We start from the raw sequence: 21,272 nt of genomic DNA on the forward strand, positions 1-21,272 counted from the left end.
CGTAAGGGCTAGAAGGCTGGGAACAGTTGAAGCCCGTGGAGAATACAAAGAAAGTAGGAAGAAACTTAAGCAAGGAGTCGGAGGGCTAAACGGGGTCATGAAAAGTCACAGGCAACCAGGATTAAGGAAAATCTCAAGGCCTTTTATACATATGTAAAAAGCAAGAGGGTAGCCAGGGAAAGGGTAGGCCCACTCAGGGACAGAGATGGGAATCTGTGTGTGGAGCCAGAAGAAATGGGAGAGATACTAAATGAGTACTTCTCGTCAGTATTCACCAAAGAGAAAGACTTAGCGGTCGATTTGTGTAGGGAAGAGTGTGTAGATAGCCTGGATCATGTTGAGATCAAAAAAGAGATGTTAGGCGTCTTGAAGAACATTGAGGTGGATAAGTCCCCAGGGCCAGATGGGATCTACCCCAGAATACTGAGGGAGGCAAGGGAGGAGATTGCTGGGGCCTTGACAGAAATCTTTGTATCCTCACTGGCTACGGGTGAGGCCCCAGAGGACTGGAGAATGGCCAATGTTGTTCCATTGTTTAAGAAGGATAGCAGGGATAATCCAGGAAATTACAGGCTGGTGAGCCTTACGTCAATGGTGGGGAAATTATTGGAGAAGATTCTTCGTGACAGGATTTACTATCATTTGGAAGCAAATGGGCGTATTAGTGAGAGGCAGCATGGTTTTGTGAAGGGGAAGTCGTGTCTCTAACTTGATCGAGTTTTTCGAGGAAGTGACAAAGATAATCGACGATGGAAGGGCAGTGGATGTTATCTGCATGGATTTCAGTAAGGCCTTTGACAAGGACCCTCATGGCAGATTGGTACAGAAGGTAAAGTCGCACAGGATCAGAGGTGAGCTGGCAAGATGGATACAGAATTGGCTTGGTCATAGAAGACAGAGGGTAGCAGTGGAAGGGTGCTTTTCTGAATGGAGAGCTGTGACTAGGGGTGTTCCGCAGGGATCTGTGCTGGGACCTTTGCTGTTTGCAGTATACGTAATTGATTTGGAGGAAAATGTAACTGGGCTAATTAGTAAGTTTGCAGACGACACTAAGTTTGGAGGAGCTGCAGATAGTGAAGAGGATTGTCAAAGGATACAACGAGATATAGATCGGTTGGAGACTTGGGCGGAGAAATGGCAGATGGAGTTTAATCCGGACAAATGCCAGGTAATGTATTTTGGAAGGTCTAATACAGGTAGGAATTATACAGTAAATGGCAGAACCCTTAAGTGCATTGACGGGCAGAGGGATCTAGGTGTACAGGTCCACAGGTCACTGAAAATTGCAATGCAGGTGGATAAGGTAGTCAGGAAGGCATATGGCATGCTTGCCTTCATCGGCAGGGGTATTGAGTATAAGAGCTGGGAAGTCATGCTGCAGCTTTACAGAACCTTGGTTAGGCCACGCTTGGAATATTGCGTGCAATTCTGGTCACCACATTACCAGAAGGATATGGAGGCGTTGGAGAGGGTGCAGAGGAGGTTTACCAGGATGCTGCCTGGTCTGGAGGTTATTAGCTATGAGGAGAGGTTGGAGAAACTCGGATTGTTCTCACTAGAGCTACAGAGATTGAGGGGCGACATGATAGAAGTTTACAAAATTATGAGTGGTGTGGACAGAGTAGATAGTCAGAAGCTTTTTCCCAGGGTGGAAGGATCAATTACTAGGGGATGTAGATTTAAGGTGAGAGGAGAAAACTTTAGAGGAGATGTGCGGGGCAAGGTTTTTACGCAGAGGGTAGTGAGTGTCTGGAATTCGCTGCCAGAGGAGGTGGTGGAAGCAGGTACGATAGTGTTGTTTAAGAGGCAGCTTGACAAATACATGAATAGGATGGGAATAGAGGGATATAGACCTCGGAAGTGCAAAATGTTTTAGTTTGACAGGCAATATGATCGGCGCAGGCTTGGAGGGCCGAAGGGCCTGTTCCTGTGCTGTACTTTCCTTTGTTCTTTGTTTTTTGTTCTATTCTACTAAGAGAGTTGGAACCATCTGTAGTCTCCGATTCAAAATTGAGTTTTGGAGGGTTCCAGATGCTGGGTAATTGTCCAATGGAAGGAAACTTCCTATGCAATTCCCATTGTGTAATCCTTGCATGGGGACTTCTGAGGGGAACCCCTGCACATCTGGGTACCTCCAGGGTATGACCCTTTGGGGAACGGGAGATCTGGGCCAATGTATCTAGGTTTGCTAATAGAATATTTAAGTTATGAGGAAGACACCGAGAGGCTGTAAACAGATGTAAACAGGTTAATAAAGTGGCAGATGGAGTATAAAGCGGGAAGTGTGAGTTAATTCACTTTGGTTGTAAGAATAGAAAAGCATAATTTTAAAGCATTTTAATTTTTATAATTTTTGATGTTCAGAGAGACTTGTACAAGGAGCACAAAATTAACATGCAAGTACAACAAGCAATGAGGAGGGCAAATGGCATGTCAGTCTTTATTGCAAGGGGAATGGAGTACAGGAGTAAAGAAGTCTTGCTACAATTGTACAGAGCTTTGGTGAGACCACACCCAGAATACTGTGTGCAGTTTTGGTCTCCATGGGCTGGATTTCACAATGAGCGTGGGCTCCCCACACCCCAGCGCAAATTCCAGGTTCAGCCCACCTCCACTTAGCTGTCTCATCCCACTTTCATTTTTTGGACAATGGTCCTTTAATTAGTATAAGGCGGAACTTCTCTCTGCCTCCATGAGTCCCGCCTCATAGAGCTGCTGACCAACAACAGCTGCTAGGCCAGCAACTCAGCACATCCACAGCAACAAGCAGGAGCAACGGTCACTCTTGGTGCTGCAGGTTGGACAGGAAGTGGCGTTCAGCGATCGACCTGGACAGGACGGGGGTTAGGACCTGGGGAGATAAACTGTTGGAGGTGGGGCGGCCTCTGGCCTGGGAAGGAGGCATCCTCCCTTTCACTGTCCAGTAGCCCACAGGGTTAAACCTGCAGGGCTGCACATTGTGTGCAGGTCTCTCCTGCCACCCATTATTTCAGAGCGGTGGTGGACATTAATTGCCCACTTAAGGGCCTCAATTGGGCCACGGGCTGCCGACCTATCTGATGCTTCCCCGTCACCTGTAAAATCATGGTGGGGAGTGGTGTTGTTGGGTGGACTGATGGCGGGCGTGTTGCTGATGGCATGGTGCCCTAATTTATGGGCTTACCCACCTGTTTTTCCATCTGCGGATGGCCCATAAAATGCAGCCCTATATTTAAGGAAGGGCTTACTTGCATTGGAAGCAGTACAGCAAAAGTTCACTAGATTGGTCCCTGAATTGGGAGGGTTATCATATGATGAGAGGCTGATAGAAGAATGAGAGGCGATCTCATTGAAACATATCCCCTTCTAAAGGGCCATGAAGGTATACACTAAGAGGTTGTTTTAACCAGTTGGAGAATCTAGAACATGGGCACAGTTTCAGGATAAGGTGTTGATTATTTATGAATGATCATTTATGAGGAGAAATTTCTTCACTCAAAGGTTGTGAATCTTTGGATCCAGAGGGTTGTGGATGCTCCATCATTGACTATATTTATGGCTGAGATTTTTGGCCTCTCAGGGAATCGAAGGATATGAGGAGCGGGCGGGGAAGTGGAGTTGAAGCCTAAGATCAGCTATGAACGTAATGAATGGTGAAGTAGGCTTAACGGGCTATATGATCTATTCTTGCTTCTTTCACTTGTGTTCTTGTGTGTAACAAGGGATATGGATTAAAGGTGGATTAATGGATTAAATGCCATTTTGAGGTACAGTTCAGTCATGATCTAATTAAATGGAAGAACAGGTTCAAAGGGATAAAAGACTATGTTCTATGCCTCTATATTGGTGGGAACCTCATTACAATATTCAAATGAGCACCCTTTGACATACATAAAATCCAAAACAAATTCAAGATATTTTAAGTCTAGAATGGGTTTACCAGTTATCCTTAGAGGGGCTGCTCAAAAATTGGCAAAACTAAATTTTTTAAAAATATATTTTTGTGGGGCATGAAAGCTCCTTCTGGCCCTGAAGTAATCATCCCACCCATTGCTGAATCTTCCAGCAATTCTCCTGTGATTGTTTCTCCACCCCACCTTATTATTTGCAGCTTGACTGCACGTTGGAGCTGCCAGATTTCTTGCCATCCCAAAATTGCGAGCTGTCTGGAATTGCAGCCGTGATTGTGTATTAATATGAGGGCTGACCACTAAAATGGCTTGACTTATCACTAAGGTTGTTCAGTGTCTGCTTGAAGTTAAAATTGGCCCTGATTTGTGCACTGCTGTAGAAGATCAACTAGTACTATTATGAAAAATGTGTACATTTCCTGTCCCTCACATTCCAGATATTACAGTCCAAAATCTTTCTTAAAACTTTCCAATGAGTTAGTTTGTGGAGGCTATACAAGACGAAGGAAGAAACCATTCTTAGAAATGTCTTTCAGGACCTCAGGATGTCCTACAGGATTTCACAACTAATACTTTTTGAAGTATGAGAGGAGAGTGCTGATTGGTTTGTAAGTGGACTCTGCTTTGTAGACGTGTTGCCATGGACAGTGCACCAGAGAACATTTAATTTTGTTTAAATTCAAACCAGGTAGCTCTGAATGGTCAAGGCATTGCTCTTGGGAATGAACCAGGGAATGGCTGTCCCCAAGTTTTGTTTAGTTGAAAAAGCCGCAATGCGTGGACATGCTCCTTCTGTCTGCAAAGGACAGCACTGTGTATGAATATGTGTAGCTTCTAGCATCCGTAAATCACCTCATGCAAGATGAAAAGCTATGATAGCTTGTCTCTTTTTTTCAGAAATTCTCAAGTGCTGTACTACCAAACAACTATTTTTGAAGTATAGTAACTGTTATAATGTATGGAAACACAGCAGCCAATTTGCGCACAGCAAGGCTGTTTGATTGAAGGATTAGCCTCGATTATATGCTCAAGTCTCTGGTCCTAAAGATGTTCAACAGGAGAATGAAGGGAGAGCTTAAGAGATATTAGAATACCCTGGTGCTCACTGATTTACACTAGCTGTCAGCCTGGCAATGCCTCTACTTTAAAATTTTCTTCCCTACATTTATAACCGCCCCAGGCCCTACAGCCCCCTTGAAATCTTTGCATTCTTCAAATTCTGGCCACTTGTGCATCCCTGATTTTTATCATTCCACAACTGGTGGTTTTGCTTTCACCTGCTTGTGCCCTAAACTCTGGAATTCCCTTCCTAAATCTATCTACATCTCTTTGCTCCTTTAAGACACTCCTTAAAACCTGGTTCTATGACTAAGCTTTTTATCACCAGTCCAAATAATCTCTTTATGTGGCTCGGCGTCTCCTGTGAAGTGTCTTGGGATGTTTTTACAAGGTTAAATAATTATGTTATATAAATTCAAGTTGCTGTTGTTGTTATAAGGAACAGTGGGTGAAGCAGAATCTATAACAGATTTTGAAAGGAAAGTGGATAAATATTTGTAAAAAAAAATTTAAAAATAAAGGGAAAGGCCACAGGAACTGGGTTGTGGATAGTTCTTTTAGAGTCATAACAACATTCTGTCAGCTGACTGACCTCCTTCTGTGGTGTAAAGTTCTATGATTTCTGCCCATTAATGAATATATATGCGCATATATACATATTTTTAACTTAGTGATGAAAATTAATGTACCAATGTGCTCATGTGCCTACCTACAAGTATTGTCTTGGGTAATATCGCCATATCATTGTGCAATCCAGTGTTTTACTTTCATCTTTTTATTGTGTTTGCTTTAATCATTTTTTTTTACACTAATTGATGCAAAGATCACTAAGAAATATTTAGGATATGAATAAATGAGTCACTCAGATGTTGAACACTTTGAAGCCACAGGGATATTTTTATAAACTGAATGTTATGAAATAATTTCAGATCCATTTATGTTTACCCTGTGAAAAATCTTTCAGGTTTTTGATTGCCATTTCCTAGCCAATGAAGTGAAATATACTCACAACGGCTGTCCAATTCTGGATGAAGACCAAGTCATGCTGAGACTTTACAGGCAAGTGAGAAGTGGGAGTGGGAAAAAGAGATCTGGCTATTCGGAAGGAAAACTAAACCTAGGGCAGAATTTTACGTTTGGCGTGCGGGTGCACACTCAACACGCTGGAACATAAAATGACGTGCGATGATGTTGGGCGTGTGTCCTGACGTCATTGCGCTGTCTCGCGATATTTCGCTCGGTGGGCACGTGCCAGAGTCGGCCGCGCCTAACGGTTGGCGGGCGGGGGAAAAGGCCACGTGGCCTTTACGGATTTTAGGAAACGTCATCCACAAGCGAGATGAGGTTTCCTAAAGCTAATACTGATTATATAAAAACTTTATTTTGAAAATAAAGACATGTCCCATCTCATGCGACAGTCACATAAGGGGAAGTGTTTCATTAAATTTTTATTTATTATATATATGTCTTTATATATATATTTTTTAAAAGCACTTCAACCTCCCTGAGGCAGCTCCATGCCTCAGAGAGATCGCATATGAAAGGGCGCTGGACCCGACTCTCCCTCCTCCCCCTGCCTGCACAGGTAGTGCTCCGCGACTGCCTGCTCCCGCCGAGCCCACCCGACCAATGTAAAATCCTGGCCCTAGACTTTCTCATCAGCATTAAAAATAGCATTAATCAGAAAGTCTAGAGCCAGAATTTTGATGTTGGCGTGTGGGGGCGGGCCCAGCACCCCGACGCGTAAAATGACGTGCAGTGATGTCGGGCATGTGTCCCGACCTCACCGTGTGCCATCGCGATATTTTGGTGAGCGGGCGTGCCAGGAGCTCCGATGCCATTAATTAACGGGCCACTTAAAGCCCTTGAGGCATTAGTATACGGAGATTTTTCGGAGCCTGTGCAATCTTCAGAGAGACGCACGGGTGCAACGGGCAGGCGGCTGGGCCACATTTTTAAAACCCTCATCCATGGGCGGGATAAGAGGAGCAAGTGGGCTCACGAGTGTTATCCGTTAGACATTTAATTTTTAAACTTACTGCTACTAGCTTGTGCGAACAGGAGAACTTCAAACCTCTTCACAGCTGCTTGTACAGGAATAACTGGCTTCAGGTCAGGACTCTGGAGGAAACATTATTCTTGGGGCCTTGCTGGTTTCAGGCAGCCTTCCCTTACCCTGGGAATGAGAGTTGTGCTATCCACTGGAGGCACCTCCTCTGAGGAGGAAGAGAGGGCTAGAAGTGGGAAGAGGCCAGGAGTCCATATACAGCCTCCAGAGGATCCACCTGTGGGTGGACAGGCGCAGGCACAAGACGCAGGGGCAACAGGAGGTCCAAGGCGGAAGGGGCCGCAGAGGATGCCACTATCCTGCTGCCAGGGTTTACAGGTGGCGAAACAGCTACCTCAATATGTCTGAGGTGCAGTGCTGAAGGAGGTTCCGTCTCTCAAGGGAGACAGTGACCTCCATTTGTCAGATGATAGGCCCTGAGATCAGCACCAACCGTGTGGGTGGGCACTCCATGCCAGTGGCATTGAAGGTCACGGCTGCCCTCAACTTCTATGCCTCCGGCTCTTTCCAGGGATCGGTGGGTGACCTTTGTAGAGCCTTCCAGTCACCTGTCCACAGTTGTGTCAAGCAGGTGACAGACGTTCTGTTCAGGCATGCATTGACCTTAATTCACTACTGCTGGGACGAGGCCAGCCAGAGGCTTCACAGTGATTGCTGGGTTCCCCCGCATCCAGGGTGCAATCGACTGCACACATGTGGCCATCAAGGCGCCAGTGGTGAGTACGGTGCCTTTGTCAACAGGAAGGGATTCCACTCCATAAACGTGCAGATAGTGTGTGACCATAGGTTGCAGATTCTGCAAGCCTGTGCAAGGTACTCAAGCAGCTCCCATGACGCATACATCCTGAGACACTCCTAGGTGCCGAGGCTCTTCAGTGCTCCAGCCTGGCTGGGTGGATGGCTGCTGGGTGACAAGGGCTATCCCCTCAAAAGGTGGCTTATGATGCCCCTCCGCCATCCAAGAACAGAAACTGAGCAGCGGTACAATAGGAGCTATGCCTCCACAAGGGCTGTGGTAGAGAAAACCATTGGTCTTCTCAAGAGGCGCTTCTGATGCCTGGACTGCTCAGGGGGCGCACTTCAATACCCCCCAGGTCGTGTGTAAAGAATTGCCCTAGGCCATGTTCACAACTAAAGCATTTAAAGATTTCACAAAACAAAACAGAAAAGGAACTTCATTCACAGGTGTTGAGCTGCACACTGAATAACAATCAACTAATACCGGGGCAACATAAAACTACCAGTGAGAAGCCAGTGGTGTGCCTAAGGTGCCTTATGCTTACGTTTTCTGGTGCTATGTCTAGGTGCTACCCCCTCGCTGGAACTGGCATTCGAGACAGCCTGCTCACTCTGTTGTCCTGTTGGCCTTGATGACCTTGGCGGGCGTCCTCTGGCCTGTGAAGCCTGTGATGGCCCCACCTGGAAGGGAGCAGCCAGTGGCGTGGCTGACATCTCCCCAGTTGCCGTAGCCTCATCGGATCCCACAGTCACTGGCAGAGGGGTGGAGAAGCTGCTGGCCGCATCCGGACTGCCCTGAGAGGAGCCCACCAAGACGAAAGGCAGCCTGTGCGCCAATGTGAGGTCGCTTTGGACCTCCCTGCTCACCATTGATGGATGGGCACCTAGCTGGGACACTGGGTGCCCAATCCATCTCCCACACTGACACTGACCAGCTGAGGTCAACGCCACTGTAAGGGCTTGCAGGTCCGAACACATCCCCAGGAAGCCCTTTTCTATTTTTCCTTAGTTCTGTTGAAGAGTCATACAGACTCGAAATGTTAACTGTGTTCCTCTCCGCATATGCTGTCAGACCTGCTGAGTTTTTCCAGGTATTTTTGTTTTTGCCCAGGAAGCCCTGATTGTTCTCCTGGAGGAGCCTCTCCTTGAGAGTCGCCACTCTCTCCATGGAGAAGGCTTTGCGCTCGGCCATGAGGGTCAATGCATTGCTGATGCTCCTCATGGACTCCTCCATCACGGAGACCATGGCATGCATTGCCTCATGTATCTCCGCTGGATCAACCCGCAGACCCTGTTGGACTTCCAGCATCTGCTGCCTCAGGGATGACCCCAGAGGCGCATCATCAGCCACCGACCAAGCATATGCCTGGTCCCCAGCAGCCACCCGACTGCCTGCTGACTCCATGGGCACTCTCTGTCTCTGTCTACACCCCAAGCGAGTGTGAAGTGCCTTCACCACTGTGCCCCGGGACACTAGCCGATGATCTAATCCCCACCGAGGTGCTAGTATCTGCGCTGGTGCCTGCCTGGCTGAGATGGTGTGATGCTGGTGCTTGTAAGTCGTCAGGGCCCTCAGGTGTTAGTGGCGGGCCCTCTGACTCCTCGTTTCGGGCGTGCACTGGTGAGGCTGAAAGGAAGAACGAGAACATTTGATTAGTTGAAGTCATGACACTCTTAATGTGCATGCCTGGCCCCCAGATCAGGATGCACTCCTCCTTCCATAATCTATGGGAAACCCACATTGGATGCTGAATTCACTAAACAGTCGACAGTGGAATGGTTGCAAGGACAGACACTGTGATCTCAGTGCATGGTACTCTTGCCTCCCTCTGGCATCCCAACCTCACCGCTGCCGGTTGACCTGGGTGCATGGCACCTCTCCAGCTCAAGAGCCTCCTGCTCGTATCTGGTGAGAATCACCAACTGTGCCTGCCCTCCGCCAGTCCGCATATGCTTAGAGTTATTGTGTGCGGTCTTCTCCTGAAAAGGAGAGAGGAGCACTGATTAGTCCACCCTGTACCTGGATTGCCATTGCATCCCTGCCATCCTCCACCGAAACACTGCAGGGCTGATGTGAATTGTGACTCTGAAGCCGCCGTACACTCATACCAAGCAGCCAGGGCTGACCCCCTTGCCCAGATGCTGCCTCCATCACATTTGCCAGCCACACTGTATGACCTCCCAAAGCAAGGAAGCACTACCACGTAGAACGTCAAGGATGGATGGGTGCCCCGTCACCTGGAAGTCAGCATCCTGACTTTGAAATGTTTCAGCGTTCCAGCACTGCGCCTAGATACAGATCCTTGAGGTCGCCCCCCCAAAACAGTATTGTGGGTGTAAGTGTACCACATGCAGTGGATGCAGAAGCCAGCTCAACACGGGGTGAACTAGGCATGGGCAATAAATGCTGGCCCACCCAGCGAAGGCCACATGCCGTGAATGATTCAATGCAGTAACTGCACTCAGAGTTGTGTGTGGTGGGTGGGCCGGGTGGCCAACCTAACTGCTGTGATAAGTGACCCATGCTAATACGGTACTCACCCTTCCCGATCGCAACAGGTCGTTGAAACGCTTGTGGCACTGAACCCAGGTGCTTTGCACCACATCGTGTGCACTGACCCTTTCTGCCACCTCCTCCCAGGCACATTTTGTCATGTGGGGGGACCTCCTCCTCCCGTCCCTTGGCACGAGGATTTCCTCCTCGAGGAGGGCAGCAAGGCACTCACCTGAGCATCGAGGGGCACAGTGCCCCGCCGACCTGCCCTCCTACCTGGCCTGCTCCCCAACAGCGCTCTTGGGAGCCCCTCTGCTGGCCATCGTTGCCAGCCTTTGGCAGGCTGCCTGCGCGCTCTTTAAACTGGCTGCCGGGTCGCCATTGGACCCGGCGGTCATTGCAGTCCCACTGCTGCCCGCCCCCTCCTGCTGTCCTCGGGAGCCGCAAATCACGCTGAAGGCCTGCCCGTGTAAAATGGCTGTGCGGAGCCGATCGCGGGCGGCGATCAGCTCTGCACCCACTCCCGACTGGCCTGCCCAACATACAGAAAGTTCTCCCTTAGGATTTTGTATTGATACCATGAGTGATTTTCTGAAATCTAATCAGAAAGATATGGTTCTTCTGTTCTTGAGTTCAAATGTTAGCATTTAGCAAAAGTCTGATGAAAGACCAGAGAATGAGCATCACTGAACCTTTTTCACAATAGACGGTAGGAAAGATATACAAGGGCAATCAAACATGCAACTGTAGCAATGATGTTTTATCCCTCTCAGTTAATCTACTTGTACAGCATTCTATTGCCTGACCATGAGAGGGTGGGCAGGTGTATCATTGCAGCTCTAAAAATGGAGATGAGAACATAAACTCCTCCTTTGACTTTCTCTGCCTTTCTGTATGAATGCCTGACTACCATCTGACTCAGCGCCTGGCATATTGCATGGCTAAGTAAGATGGGACTGGCGTGTGGGGATTCTAGGTAAAGAACTTTGATCTACAATGCTTCAAACTGGGGGAAAGGTTTTCTGAAAATATGTAGGCTGTGGGCAAAGTTGCATGTCACTGATTTAAAAAAATACCTCCTTTAATTCACATTAGTGTGTTAAAATCTCGATTAACTGTTCCAAAAAGTTCCAGTAATCTGTTCTAAATCTGCTGTTTTCAGTTTTGGTTTTTAACTCCTCACTTGTATGTTTACGATTACAGGTTTACAGAGACAGAAACTTTCACAGAAACATTCAATCTTAAGGTTCGCTTACTTGATTCAGACTGTAATATCATCCATCTGGGTTCAACGCCATTGGAGGTTCCTGAGTTTTACGGTTTATCTAATGCAATCGATAAGAACGTGCTCACATTTGCCTATGATACGGTGATGAATCTTGATTGTACTGTGCGGGTGGCCACTCAGGAAACTTTACTCCCAGCGTACGGACAAATTGTCGTGGGGCAGCTTCCGAGGGAACAGGTTCGGGGCAACCAGCCACACAGCTTTTTACGCATCAGGAAGAAATCCAGTAAGCTTACATTTTGGCTGTATTTATGGATAGTCTTTTGGCCAATGGGGAATTATAATGAAAAGTTTTTCTTTAAAGGATAGAAAGAATTTGATGAGTATTCTAGTTTAAAGCAGGATATTGTGACTTAATTATCCTGAGTTCTTTTGGAGTGGGAATGATTACATAGAATTATGTAGAATCACAACACAGAAGCAGGTTATTCAGCTCAACTGGCCTCTGCCAGCAGTTATACTCCACATAAGTCTTTTCATTTAACCCTAGCATCATATCCTTCTGATTGAAGGGAATTCGTTTTTGGATTAGCCAAATAAATTTCAAACCTTTTCTGTTGCTTCATTTTCCATCATCTTAAGTAGCTTAATACCCCAGAAATTGTCTTTTGGTCTGTTGATCTGATTTGTCTATGTTCTCTAGGTAGATAACTTTGTCAATGATGATTGATGCTGTGCCTTACTCGAGCCTTCAGCGCCAAATCAAAAGTGGTTGAAATTTCCAGTCTCTACATATTGTCATTTTCTGCTTTGATAAACCCCACCAAATTGACAAGACCACGACTATAGATGAATCAAACTGGCAAAGGTTATATCATGTTCACCCAATTTAAACAGACATTTCCTGCCAAATTTTTTCCATCCTTCACAAAGAAAAAAAGTGTTATTTTCCCCATGGGAGGCGAATTTGATGCTCATCCATGTGAACGATATAACCAATGGACACTTTGCACCCACTTTTCCTTCCACTTTTGAAGTTGCTTACTTGCAGTAGAGAACCATGTTCCATGTGCAGCAACAACACTTCTGCTGCCCAGTGGGAATTCCTACTTCCAGGGGCGAGTGCGTATGGGAGCTGGTGGAACGGTGTGGGGGCGGGGCTGGTTAGAAGTTCAGAAATTGACTGACAGTGTGTCAGGAAGTTGGCTCCAACCCACTGACTCCTGCATTTAACTATGCCACATTAGACTGCGTGTGAACAACGCTCAGAGGAGAGGTGGGCTATCAATTTCAATATCTTTAATAGCTCATTAACAGGGGTTTTGGGAGTTAACCGTGGGTACACGTGATTCCTGGGCTTCCTGGAACTTGCTAGTGAAAACAAAGCAAGAACACAGTGACAATTGAGGGGCCTGAAGAAATGACAGTCAAAAATTCTTGCAACCACTGAAACCTCAGTGTGGTTTCTTGTCTAATTAGTGAAAGGTTTTTGCTCACTACTTGTTCTTAGAGTTGACTTTTACTATTTTACAGCTGACTTTCAATACTTTGGAGGTCATTTTCACTACTTTGGAGGTTTGTGCATCTGATTTTCACTTTGGAGCTGTGATCCCTCAGATATGGGTTTGACTTATGCTGTTTTAGCTTGGACCTCAGATGAGGACCAAGATGACCAGCAGCATCAACAGCACCAAGAGCAGGCCCACAGATGCATCACAGAGATGACTGCTGCTATATTTTTCAGGACAGGCAACGATGTACACTTTGCCACAGATGATAGCAGTTAGAATTAGGTTAGTTAGGGCACTGGGGTTTGCAACTCTGGCTGGCTTTCCACTGGTTCAAGGCATCATCAACTGCATACATGTGGCAATTAAGGCACCGCAGATCACCCAGGAGTGTTTTTTGAACTGCAAGGGTTTCCACCCCATCAATGTACAGCTGGTGTGCAACCACAATAAGATCTTCATATAGGCGTGCACAACATTTCCAGGCAGCTCACTATGATACTTTTATCCTGTGCCACTCGATCTTCCCTGACCTCTTCACAATCTTACTGGCTGACTACTTGGAGACAAGGGGTACTCATTTAAAAAGTGGCTTATGGCACCCATGAGGAATCCAAGCAATAATCCTGCCTGCTGGTGGAAATATTTTTTTCTACCTCCACGCTATCAAATGCTTTTATTATCTTCAAGACTTTTATTGGTAACCCCTCAGCCTTTTTTCTAGAGAAAATATCCCTGCCCAATCTTTCCTCATAGATATAACCACTTGGGAACATAGGAATAGGAGTAGACCACTGAGTGGCTCAAGCCTGTTCCGCCATTCAATGAGATCATGGCTGGTCATGCAGCGACCTAACTCATAAACTCACCTTTACCCCATGTCCCTGAACACCTTTGGCTAACAATATCTATCAATCTCAGTTTAAAACTTACAGTTGATCCCACATCAATTGCCATTTGTGGAAGAGGGATACATGAGGAAGTTTTTCCTAAGTTCACTCCTGAAAGACCTGGCTCTAGCTTTTTGACTATGTCCCCTCATCCTAGGCTCCCCAACTAGCAGAAATAGTTTAATTCTATCTTCCCTATCTGTTTCCCTTAATACGCTGAAAACTCCAATCATATCACCTCTTAGCCTCCAAAATTTGGGGAAATTTAATGTTTGTATAATCCCTCTTCATAATTTAACTCTTGGAGTTTGGTATCATTCTGGTAAACCTACCCTGCACTTCCTAAGGTTCCTGCCCAGAACTGCTCACAGTACTGACCAGGATTGAAGCATGACTTTCATCCTCTTGTATTCTATTCCGCCAGATATAAAGGCCAGCATTCCATTAGAATTTTTGATTATTTTCTCAACCTGTTCATGACATTTTAATAATCATGATGATCTCCCCTCTCCATGACCCAGGAATACTGAGGCCAGTTGCTGTAGATTCATTGCTAATTCATCACAAACCTCAATCTGCAACCGCAACTCATCAGGAAGACATGTCATTTTTTTTAAGTTAATCAATGGTTTGTTTTGCCCTTCATTATATGTTTATGTTACATTATGTGTAAATACATAAAAAGGTGATCTGTTGGTTAGGGGTCAATTTATTGAATAATATATCCCAATCTAACAAATTTTCCTTCATTTGCTGTTCCTGATGGAAAAATGTCAGTACGACCTTCTGCTTACACAAGTGAATGCAAAGGAGTATTCTCTATCATGACTGTGCAATGTTTAAGCCTCAATTATTTAAAGTCATAACCTCATGAGAGGATTTATTTATTGGCAGCTCTTTGAATTGTTGCCGGTTTTCTTTGGCTGTATGGTTTTTGTGTTTTATGTTCATTTAAAGGAAAATTTTTGATGATCGTTGAGAGAAATAACTACGGATATCATAGTATGATGAAGTACAATACCAGGGGATTGGAGTTTCCTGTGTGCTTGCACCCTGAGGCTGTCATTCTCTGGGCATACAGCAAACACTTGCTGTAAAAAAAAATTGGGTGCAAGTGAATTATATTTATAATTAGGCTTCAACAGAATTTCCTTAATCTTTTACACCTGTCTATCAAATCCTGCATCCAAATGCATCTCACTTACACCCCCACTGGAAATGCAGTAGAGGATGTCATCCACTTCAGCCTTGACTGTGCTTGTTATTCACACAGCCTTTGTGTAATTCATGTTCAGTGACCCAGTGAATGTTTTCAATGAAAATGTTTCAAATGTTTTCACATGTCAGTGCTCTTTTTCAAGTAGAGTAAGCCAACAGAAATAAAAATTGATTACAGCTCTTTTTCACAGTTTGAGTTTTAGAGAAAAAGAACATTAATGGAAACATTCATCATAAAGTATATTCAGTGCTGAGGTCATTATGATCATTAAACTAATCATTAGTTAATAATCATCACCCTACTGCCACATTCAGTAATAAAACCATTCATTAAGCAGTCAATTTGACAATTCAGGGACTCTGTCCAAAAATCTTCAGTTCTTGGAGTCTCCAGAACAATCCTGGATGGTTGACAAACGTTTGAGTAAGTCAAACATAAACAGCAGTTACTATGTCAAGTGATAAATTGTTTATTAAGCTGAAACAAAGCTTGTCTAGAAGATGGTATTCATTTTCAACTAAAATAGAAAAATAAGGGGAAAGAAGTTAAGTCTCATCTGCTATATTAACCTGCCTTTATTGTTCAGATAAATCTGTTGTGCATCTTCTGCTTCATTTTGCTTTCTCGTATTGTTGAATAAAACGTTAACATCAGAAGCACGTGATGCTGATGTAATGATGATGTAACATAACATGATTGAGATTTGGAGGGAGCAGAAGTTCCCACCTTCAAGCAGCTTACTTTGGGAGAATAGACAAGTCTGGAAGAACCCCATCTAGACCCCGAACACACGACCAAACCTGGTGGTAGTGGACAGTGAGTAAAAGACCCAGAAAAACTCCCAAGAAGCAGCTACAGATCTGGCAAGTCAAGAGATCCTTAAAAGAAGAACAAAAGAAGCAGATTCAAAACTCACCAAGCAGTTGGAACATTGCAGGTGCAGCAGATACACCCAGATGACAATGAGCACAGACCACAATCAACAAGCAGAACCAGTGAAGCAACAACTATTCCAGGACAAAAACAGAATTACCTGGAAAAACTCAGCAGGTCTGGCAGCATTGGCGGAGAAGAAAAGTGTTGACGTTTCGAGTCCTCATGACCCTTCAACAGAACTGAGTAATATTAGGAGAGGGGTGAAATATAACTATTCCAGGACTTGAAACAAGCATGGAACCCCGCTACCACTCCCAGAACCATTCTGGAGCGCCAAAGACTCGCAACAGGCACAGAATTAGAGAAAGAAGCTTTCCAGATATAGAACCGCTTCTGGTTTGCACAAATAAAGAACAAAAGGATCAGGTCAGTACATAATTCAATGCAGTTGGAGTTATTGCTGAATACGGAATAGCGAGGCAGGGAGTTGATGAAAACTTCTTGCGAGGAAGTTCTGTAAGCATTTGATTCATATTTCAGCATTCACAAAAATGTAATTATAGAAAGGGCAACAAAGACCATGCAACATCAGTGATCTACTCAGGCTGGCAGAAAATTGCGACCACAGAATATTGATGGAAGAATTATTTGTGATTGAATAGTAGTTGGGTTCTTAGATGAAGCTGTCTCAGATCTTTTGCACCCGAGAGAGGATTTAACTCTAGTTAAGGCTGTACAAATTGTGAGGTAAACTGAGCTCAGAAAACAAAATGGAATGTTTGTTGGTGGAGAAGGCGAAGTCCCATGGAATGAATGAGTGAGTTCATTCAGTATTAGGCCATAAGAGGGAAAGCGCACCAAAGCAGAAGCCTGTGAAAGTGGGGAAAAACGTGCCAACCATCTTGAAATGCTCTTGGAGCAACATTTTCCCGCCCATTGGGGAGGATGTGCGGGAGCGGGCGTTGGCAGGCGGATTCCCGATCGGCGCCCCCGTTTGGGGGCGTGCCGCCATTTTACATGGGCGGGCCAATTAAGGCCCACCCAGCGTGATGTCTGCCAGGAAGCGCTGAGCGTTCCCTATGCGGGCGGTGGGGATTCCCTGAGCTGGGAGTGCGCTTTTTCGTATATGCGCGTGGAAGAGCGCACAGATCTCCCTGAGGCAAAGTGCTGCCTCAGGGAGATCAGCTCAGGTTTGAAACATTGAATAAAGATTAGAAAAAAAAATTACTGACATGTCCCCACATGTGTCACTGTCACATGAGCTGGGACAGGTCAATTTCTTTTATTTAGACATTTAATACAAATTTTAATACCCTCATGAAACCTCATCCCGCCCTTGGATGAGGTTTCATGCTTTTTCGGAAGCATGAACCTTAAGGTTGGATGGGCAGGTCCATTGATTGATTCAATTACTTTATTAATGGCCTTAAGTGGCCATTGACAGGTCAGCAGGTGGGCAGCCGAGTTGGCTGCGCGCCTGTCAACCTGAAAATGTAAATGACGCAGGGTGACATCGTTGCTCACTGACCGGAAGATGCAGCCCTTGATGTGGCAGGAAAAACCCGCAAAAGCGGGAAGAATGCCCAGCAGGGGGAGCAGAGTGCCACAGTTGTGGAAAAATAGGACATTTTAAAACCATTTGATGATTTAAAGCACTGACGACCTGCAAAAACAAGAAAAAAATATTAAAGCCAAACCATGTACAAGAAGTGGAAGAATCACAGAGAAAGGAAATAACTTTCCTTGGGGAAGTAATAAAGTGGGAAATACTGGAGTGTTAAACTTTAAGCACCCCACGGAGTTTAAAATTAAACACGAGCAGGAGTTTCTGTCTTATCCAACAAAGTAAAATGGCTTAAGCACATTGCACGATAGCCTTCATATCTCAAATTACAGGGCCCAGGTGGGACTACACTGAAAGTCAGAGGCCAACACATGGCAAAATTGAAGGACAAAAAAAGAGAAACCATTGAACCTCTGAACCATCCAGAATCAGTAATGTTCTTTACTAAGCAAAAAGGCATGTTTAAAATTGAAGCAAACCCTATAAGGTTGATGAAGTTGCTAATGAACATTACAGCCGTACATTCAGGAATTAATTTCCAAGATTATTTACAGGCCTGAGAAGACTGAAGATCGAAACCATATGACCCTGAGAGCTGATGCTAAACCAATTTGCCTCTTTACACCAAGGAAAGTTCCTCACCCACTTTTGGGCAAAGTCAAGGGTGAAATTGAGAACATGCTACAGCAAGGGGTTATATCATTGGTCACCATACCAATAAAGTGATGTTCAGGAATGGTCACGGTCCCAATGCCAAACAGCTTGATTAGAGCCTGTGTGGATTTCACTCAACTAAACAAATCAGTGGAACATGAGCTCCACCCGATGGGCTCAGTAGATGAGAGTCTTGGCAAGAGTACTGTATTCACCAAATTGTATGCAAACAGCAGATTTTGGCGGTTGCCTCTGGACAAAGAATCTAGATTGCTGATCGCATTTATAACACCTTTTGGTCGTTATTGCTTTAATAGATTGCCATTTGGAATTGCTTCTGTGCCAGAAATATTCCAGAGAACAATGTCTCAAACCGTAGAAGGCATGGAAGGAGTAATATGTCATATGGATGACATATTGTACACGGCTGCACAAGAAGAGCATGACCACAGAGTTAGAGCATCTTGCAGGATGCAGGCCTACCATTGAATGAAAAATGTGAATTCGCCAAACCTCTGACTAAATTTCTAGATCACTTTGTATTAGCCTTTGGAATAATAGCCGACCTACAAAACACAAAGTTGAGCAAAGAGGTTTCACAACCCAGGAACATTACTGAGCTTTAGAGATTCCTTGGGATGGTTGATCAAGTATGCAACTTCCTACCAAATGAGCCTCTGGTGATGCTGGAATGTGGACCAGCAAAATGCTTTTGATAAACAGACAGACAGACGTTTCTGTGGCCGTAGACGTGACTCCAGGATGGTATGTTGTCTCCCTGGTGCCAGGGTCAAGGATGTCACTGAACGGCTGCAGGGCATTCTAAAGGGGGAGGGCAAACAGACAGAGATCGTGGTACATATTGGTACCAACGACATAGGTAGAAAGAGGGATAAGGTCCTGCAAGCAGGATTTAGGGAGCTAGGAAACATTATAAAACTGGACCTCAAAGGTAGTAATCTCTGGATTGCTTCCGGTGCCACGCGCTAGTGAGTATAGAAATAGGAGGTTCGTCCAGATGAATGCGTGGCTGGAGAGATGGTGCAGGAGGGAGGGACATTGGGACCGCTTCTGGGGGTGGTGGGACCTGTACAAGGCAGATGGATTGCACCTGAACCGGAATGGAACCAACATCCTTGCGGGGAGGTTTGCTAGTGCTGTTGGGGGGGTTTTAAACTAACTTGGCAGGGGGATGGGATCCTGAGAGGAGGCTCAGCAGCGGAAGATGCACAGACAAAATTAGAAGAGAGAGCAAGTGAGTCTGGAAGGCATAGAAATTATAGGCCAACTTGGCAAGGTTGGGTAGTATTTATTTTAATGCAAGGAGTCTGACGAATAAGGCAGATGAGTTGAGGGCACAAATTAACACATGGAAGTATAATGTCATTGCTGTCACAGAGACATGGTTGAGAGAGGGGCAGGATTGGCAGCTCAATATTCCAGGATGTAGAGTCTTCAGGCGAGACAGGGAAGGAGGTAAAAGAGGAGGGGGGTATCGCAATATTGATCAAGGAATCAATTACAGCAGTAAGGAGGGATGACATCTTAGAAGGCTCCTCAAATGAAACCATATGGGTAGAACTGAAAAATGAAAAAGGAGCTATCATGCTGGGAGTGTACTATAGGCCCCCAAACAGTCAGAGAAATAGAAGAGCAGATATGCAGGCAAATTTCAGAGAAGTGTAAAAATAATAGGGAACCCAACATTAACTGGGTTAGTCATAGTGTGATAGGTTTAGAGGGAGTGGAATTCTTAAAATTCATCCAGGAGAGCTTTTTAAGGCAGTACGTAGAAGGTCCTACAAGAGAGGGGGCGGTCACAGAATCACACAATGCAGAAGAGGCCCTTCGGCCCATCAAGTCTGCACCGACACATGAGAAACACCTGACCTACCTACTAATGCCATTTACCAGCACTTGGCCTATAGCCTTGAATGTTATGACATGCCAAGTGCTCATCCAGATACTTTTAAAGGATGTAAGGCAACCCGCCTCCACCACCCTCCCAGGCAGCGCATTCCAGACCGTCACCACCCTCTGGGTAAAAGGGTTTTTCCTCACATTCTCCCTAAACCTCTTGCCCCTCACCTTGAACTTGTGTCCTCCAGTAACTGACCCTTCAACTAAGGGGAACAGCTGCTCCCTATCCACCCTGCCCATGTTCCTCATAATCTTGTACATCTCGATCAGGTCGCCCCACAGTTTTCTCTGCTCCAACAAAAACAACCCAAGTCTATCCAACTTCTCTTCATAACTTAAATGTTTCATCCCAGGCAACATCCTGGTGAATCTCCTCTGCACCCCCTCCAGTGCAATCACATCCTTCCTATAATGTGGCAACCAGAACTGCACACAGTACTCCAGCTGTGGCCTCACCAAGGTTCTATACAACTCCAACATGACCTCCCTACTTTTGTAATCTATGCCTCGATTAATAAAGGCAAGTGTCCCATTTGCCTTTTTCACCACCCCACTAACATGCCTCTCCGCCTTCAGAGATCTATGGACACACATGCCAAGGTCCTTTTGTTCCTCAGAACTTCCTAGTGTCATGCCGTTCATTAAATACTTCCTTGTCAACTTACTCCTTCCAAAGTGTATCACCTCACACTTTTCAGGGTTAAATTCCATCTGCCACTTAACTGCCCATTTGACCATCCCGTCTATATCTTCTTGTAGCCCAAGACACTCAACCTCACTGTTAACCATCCGGCTAATCTTTGTGTCATCCTGGACTTAATTTTAGGGAATGAAGCCCGGCAAGTGGCAGAGGTATCAGTGGGGGAGCATTTTGCAGATAGTGATCATAACTCCATTAGCTTCACGGTTGTTGTGGAAAAGGACAAGGATGGGCCAGAAATCAGAGTTCTAAATTGGGGGAAGGCCGAATTTAATAAGATCAGATATGATTTGGCCAGAGTGGACTGGGAGCAGCTACTTTTAGGTAAATCTGCATCAGAGCACTGGGACTCATTCAAAAAAGAAATAGGAAGAGTACAGGGCCAACATATTCCAGTAAAGACAAAGAGGGGGGGACCAACAAATCCAGGGAACCCTGGATGTTGAGGGATATACAGGATTGGA

At 45.4% G+C, this 21,272-nt stretch overlaps 1 protein-coding gene across 3 annotated transcripts in view; it reads left to right on the forward strand.

The window, feature by feature from the left end:
* The window catches only part of frem1a (Fras1 related extracellular matrix 1a), a 429,561-nt gene that overhangs the window by 56,980 nt on the left and 351,309 nt on the right, over nucleotides 1-21,272 (forward strand). For all 3 annotated transcript variants that reach the window (XM_078570514.1, XM_078570515.1, XM_078570516.1), the window contains exons 3-4: nucleotides 5,914-6,008; nucleotides 11,453-11,763. In XM_078570514.1, the coding sequence (XP_078426640.1) occupies nucleotides 5,914-6,008; nucleotides 11,453-11,763 (406 nt within the window). The remainder of the gene's footprint in view (nucleotides 1-5,913; nucleotides 6,009-11,452; nucleotides 11,764-21,272) is intronic.

This window comes from Cetorhinus maximus, chromosome 2 (genome assembly GCF_964194155.1).
Source record: "Cetorhinus maximus chromosome 2, sCetMax3.hap1.1, whole genome shotgun sequence".
In the NCBI taxonomy this organism is placed as follows: domain Eukaryota; kingdom Metazoa; phylum Chordata; class Chondrichthyes; order Lamniformes; family Cetorhinidae; genus Cetorhinus; species Cetorhinus maximus.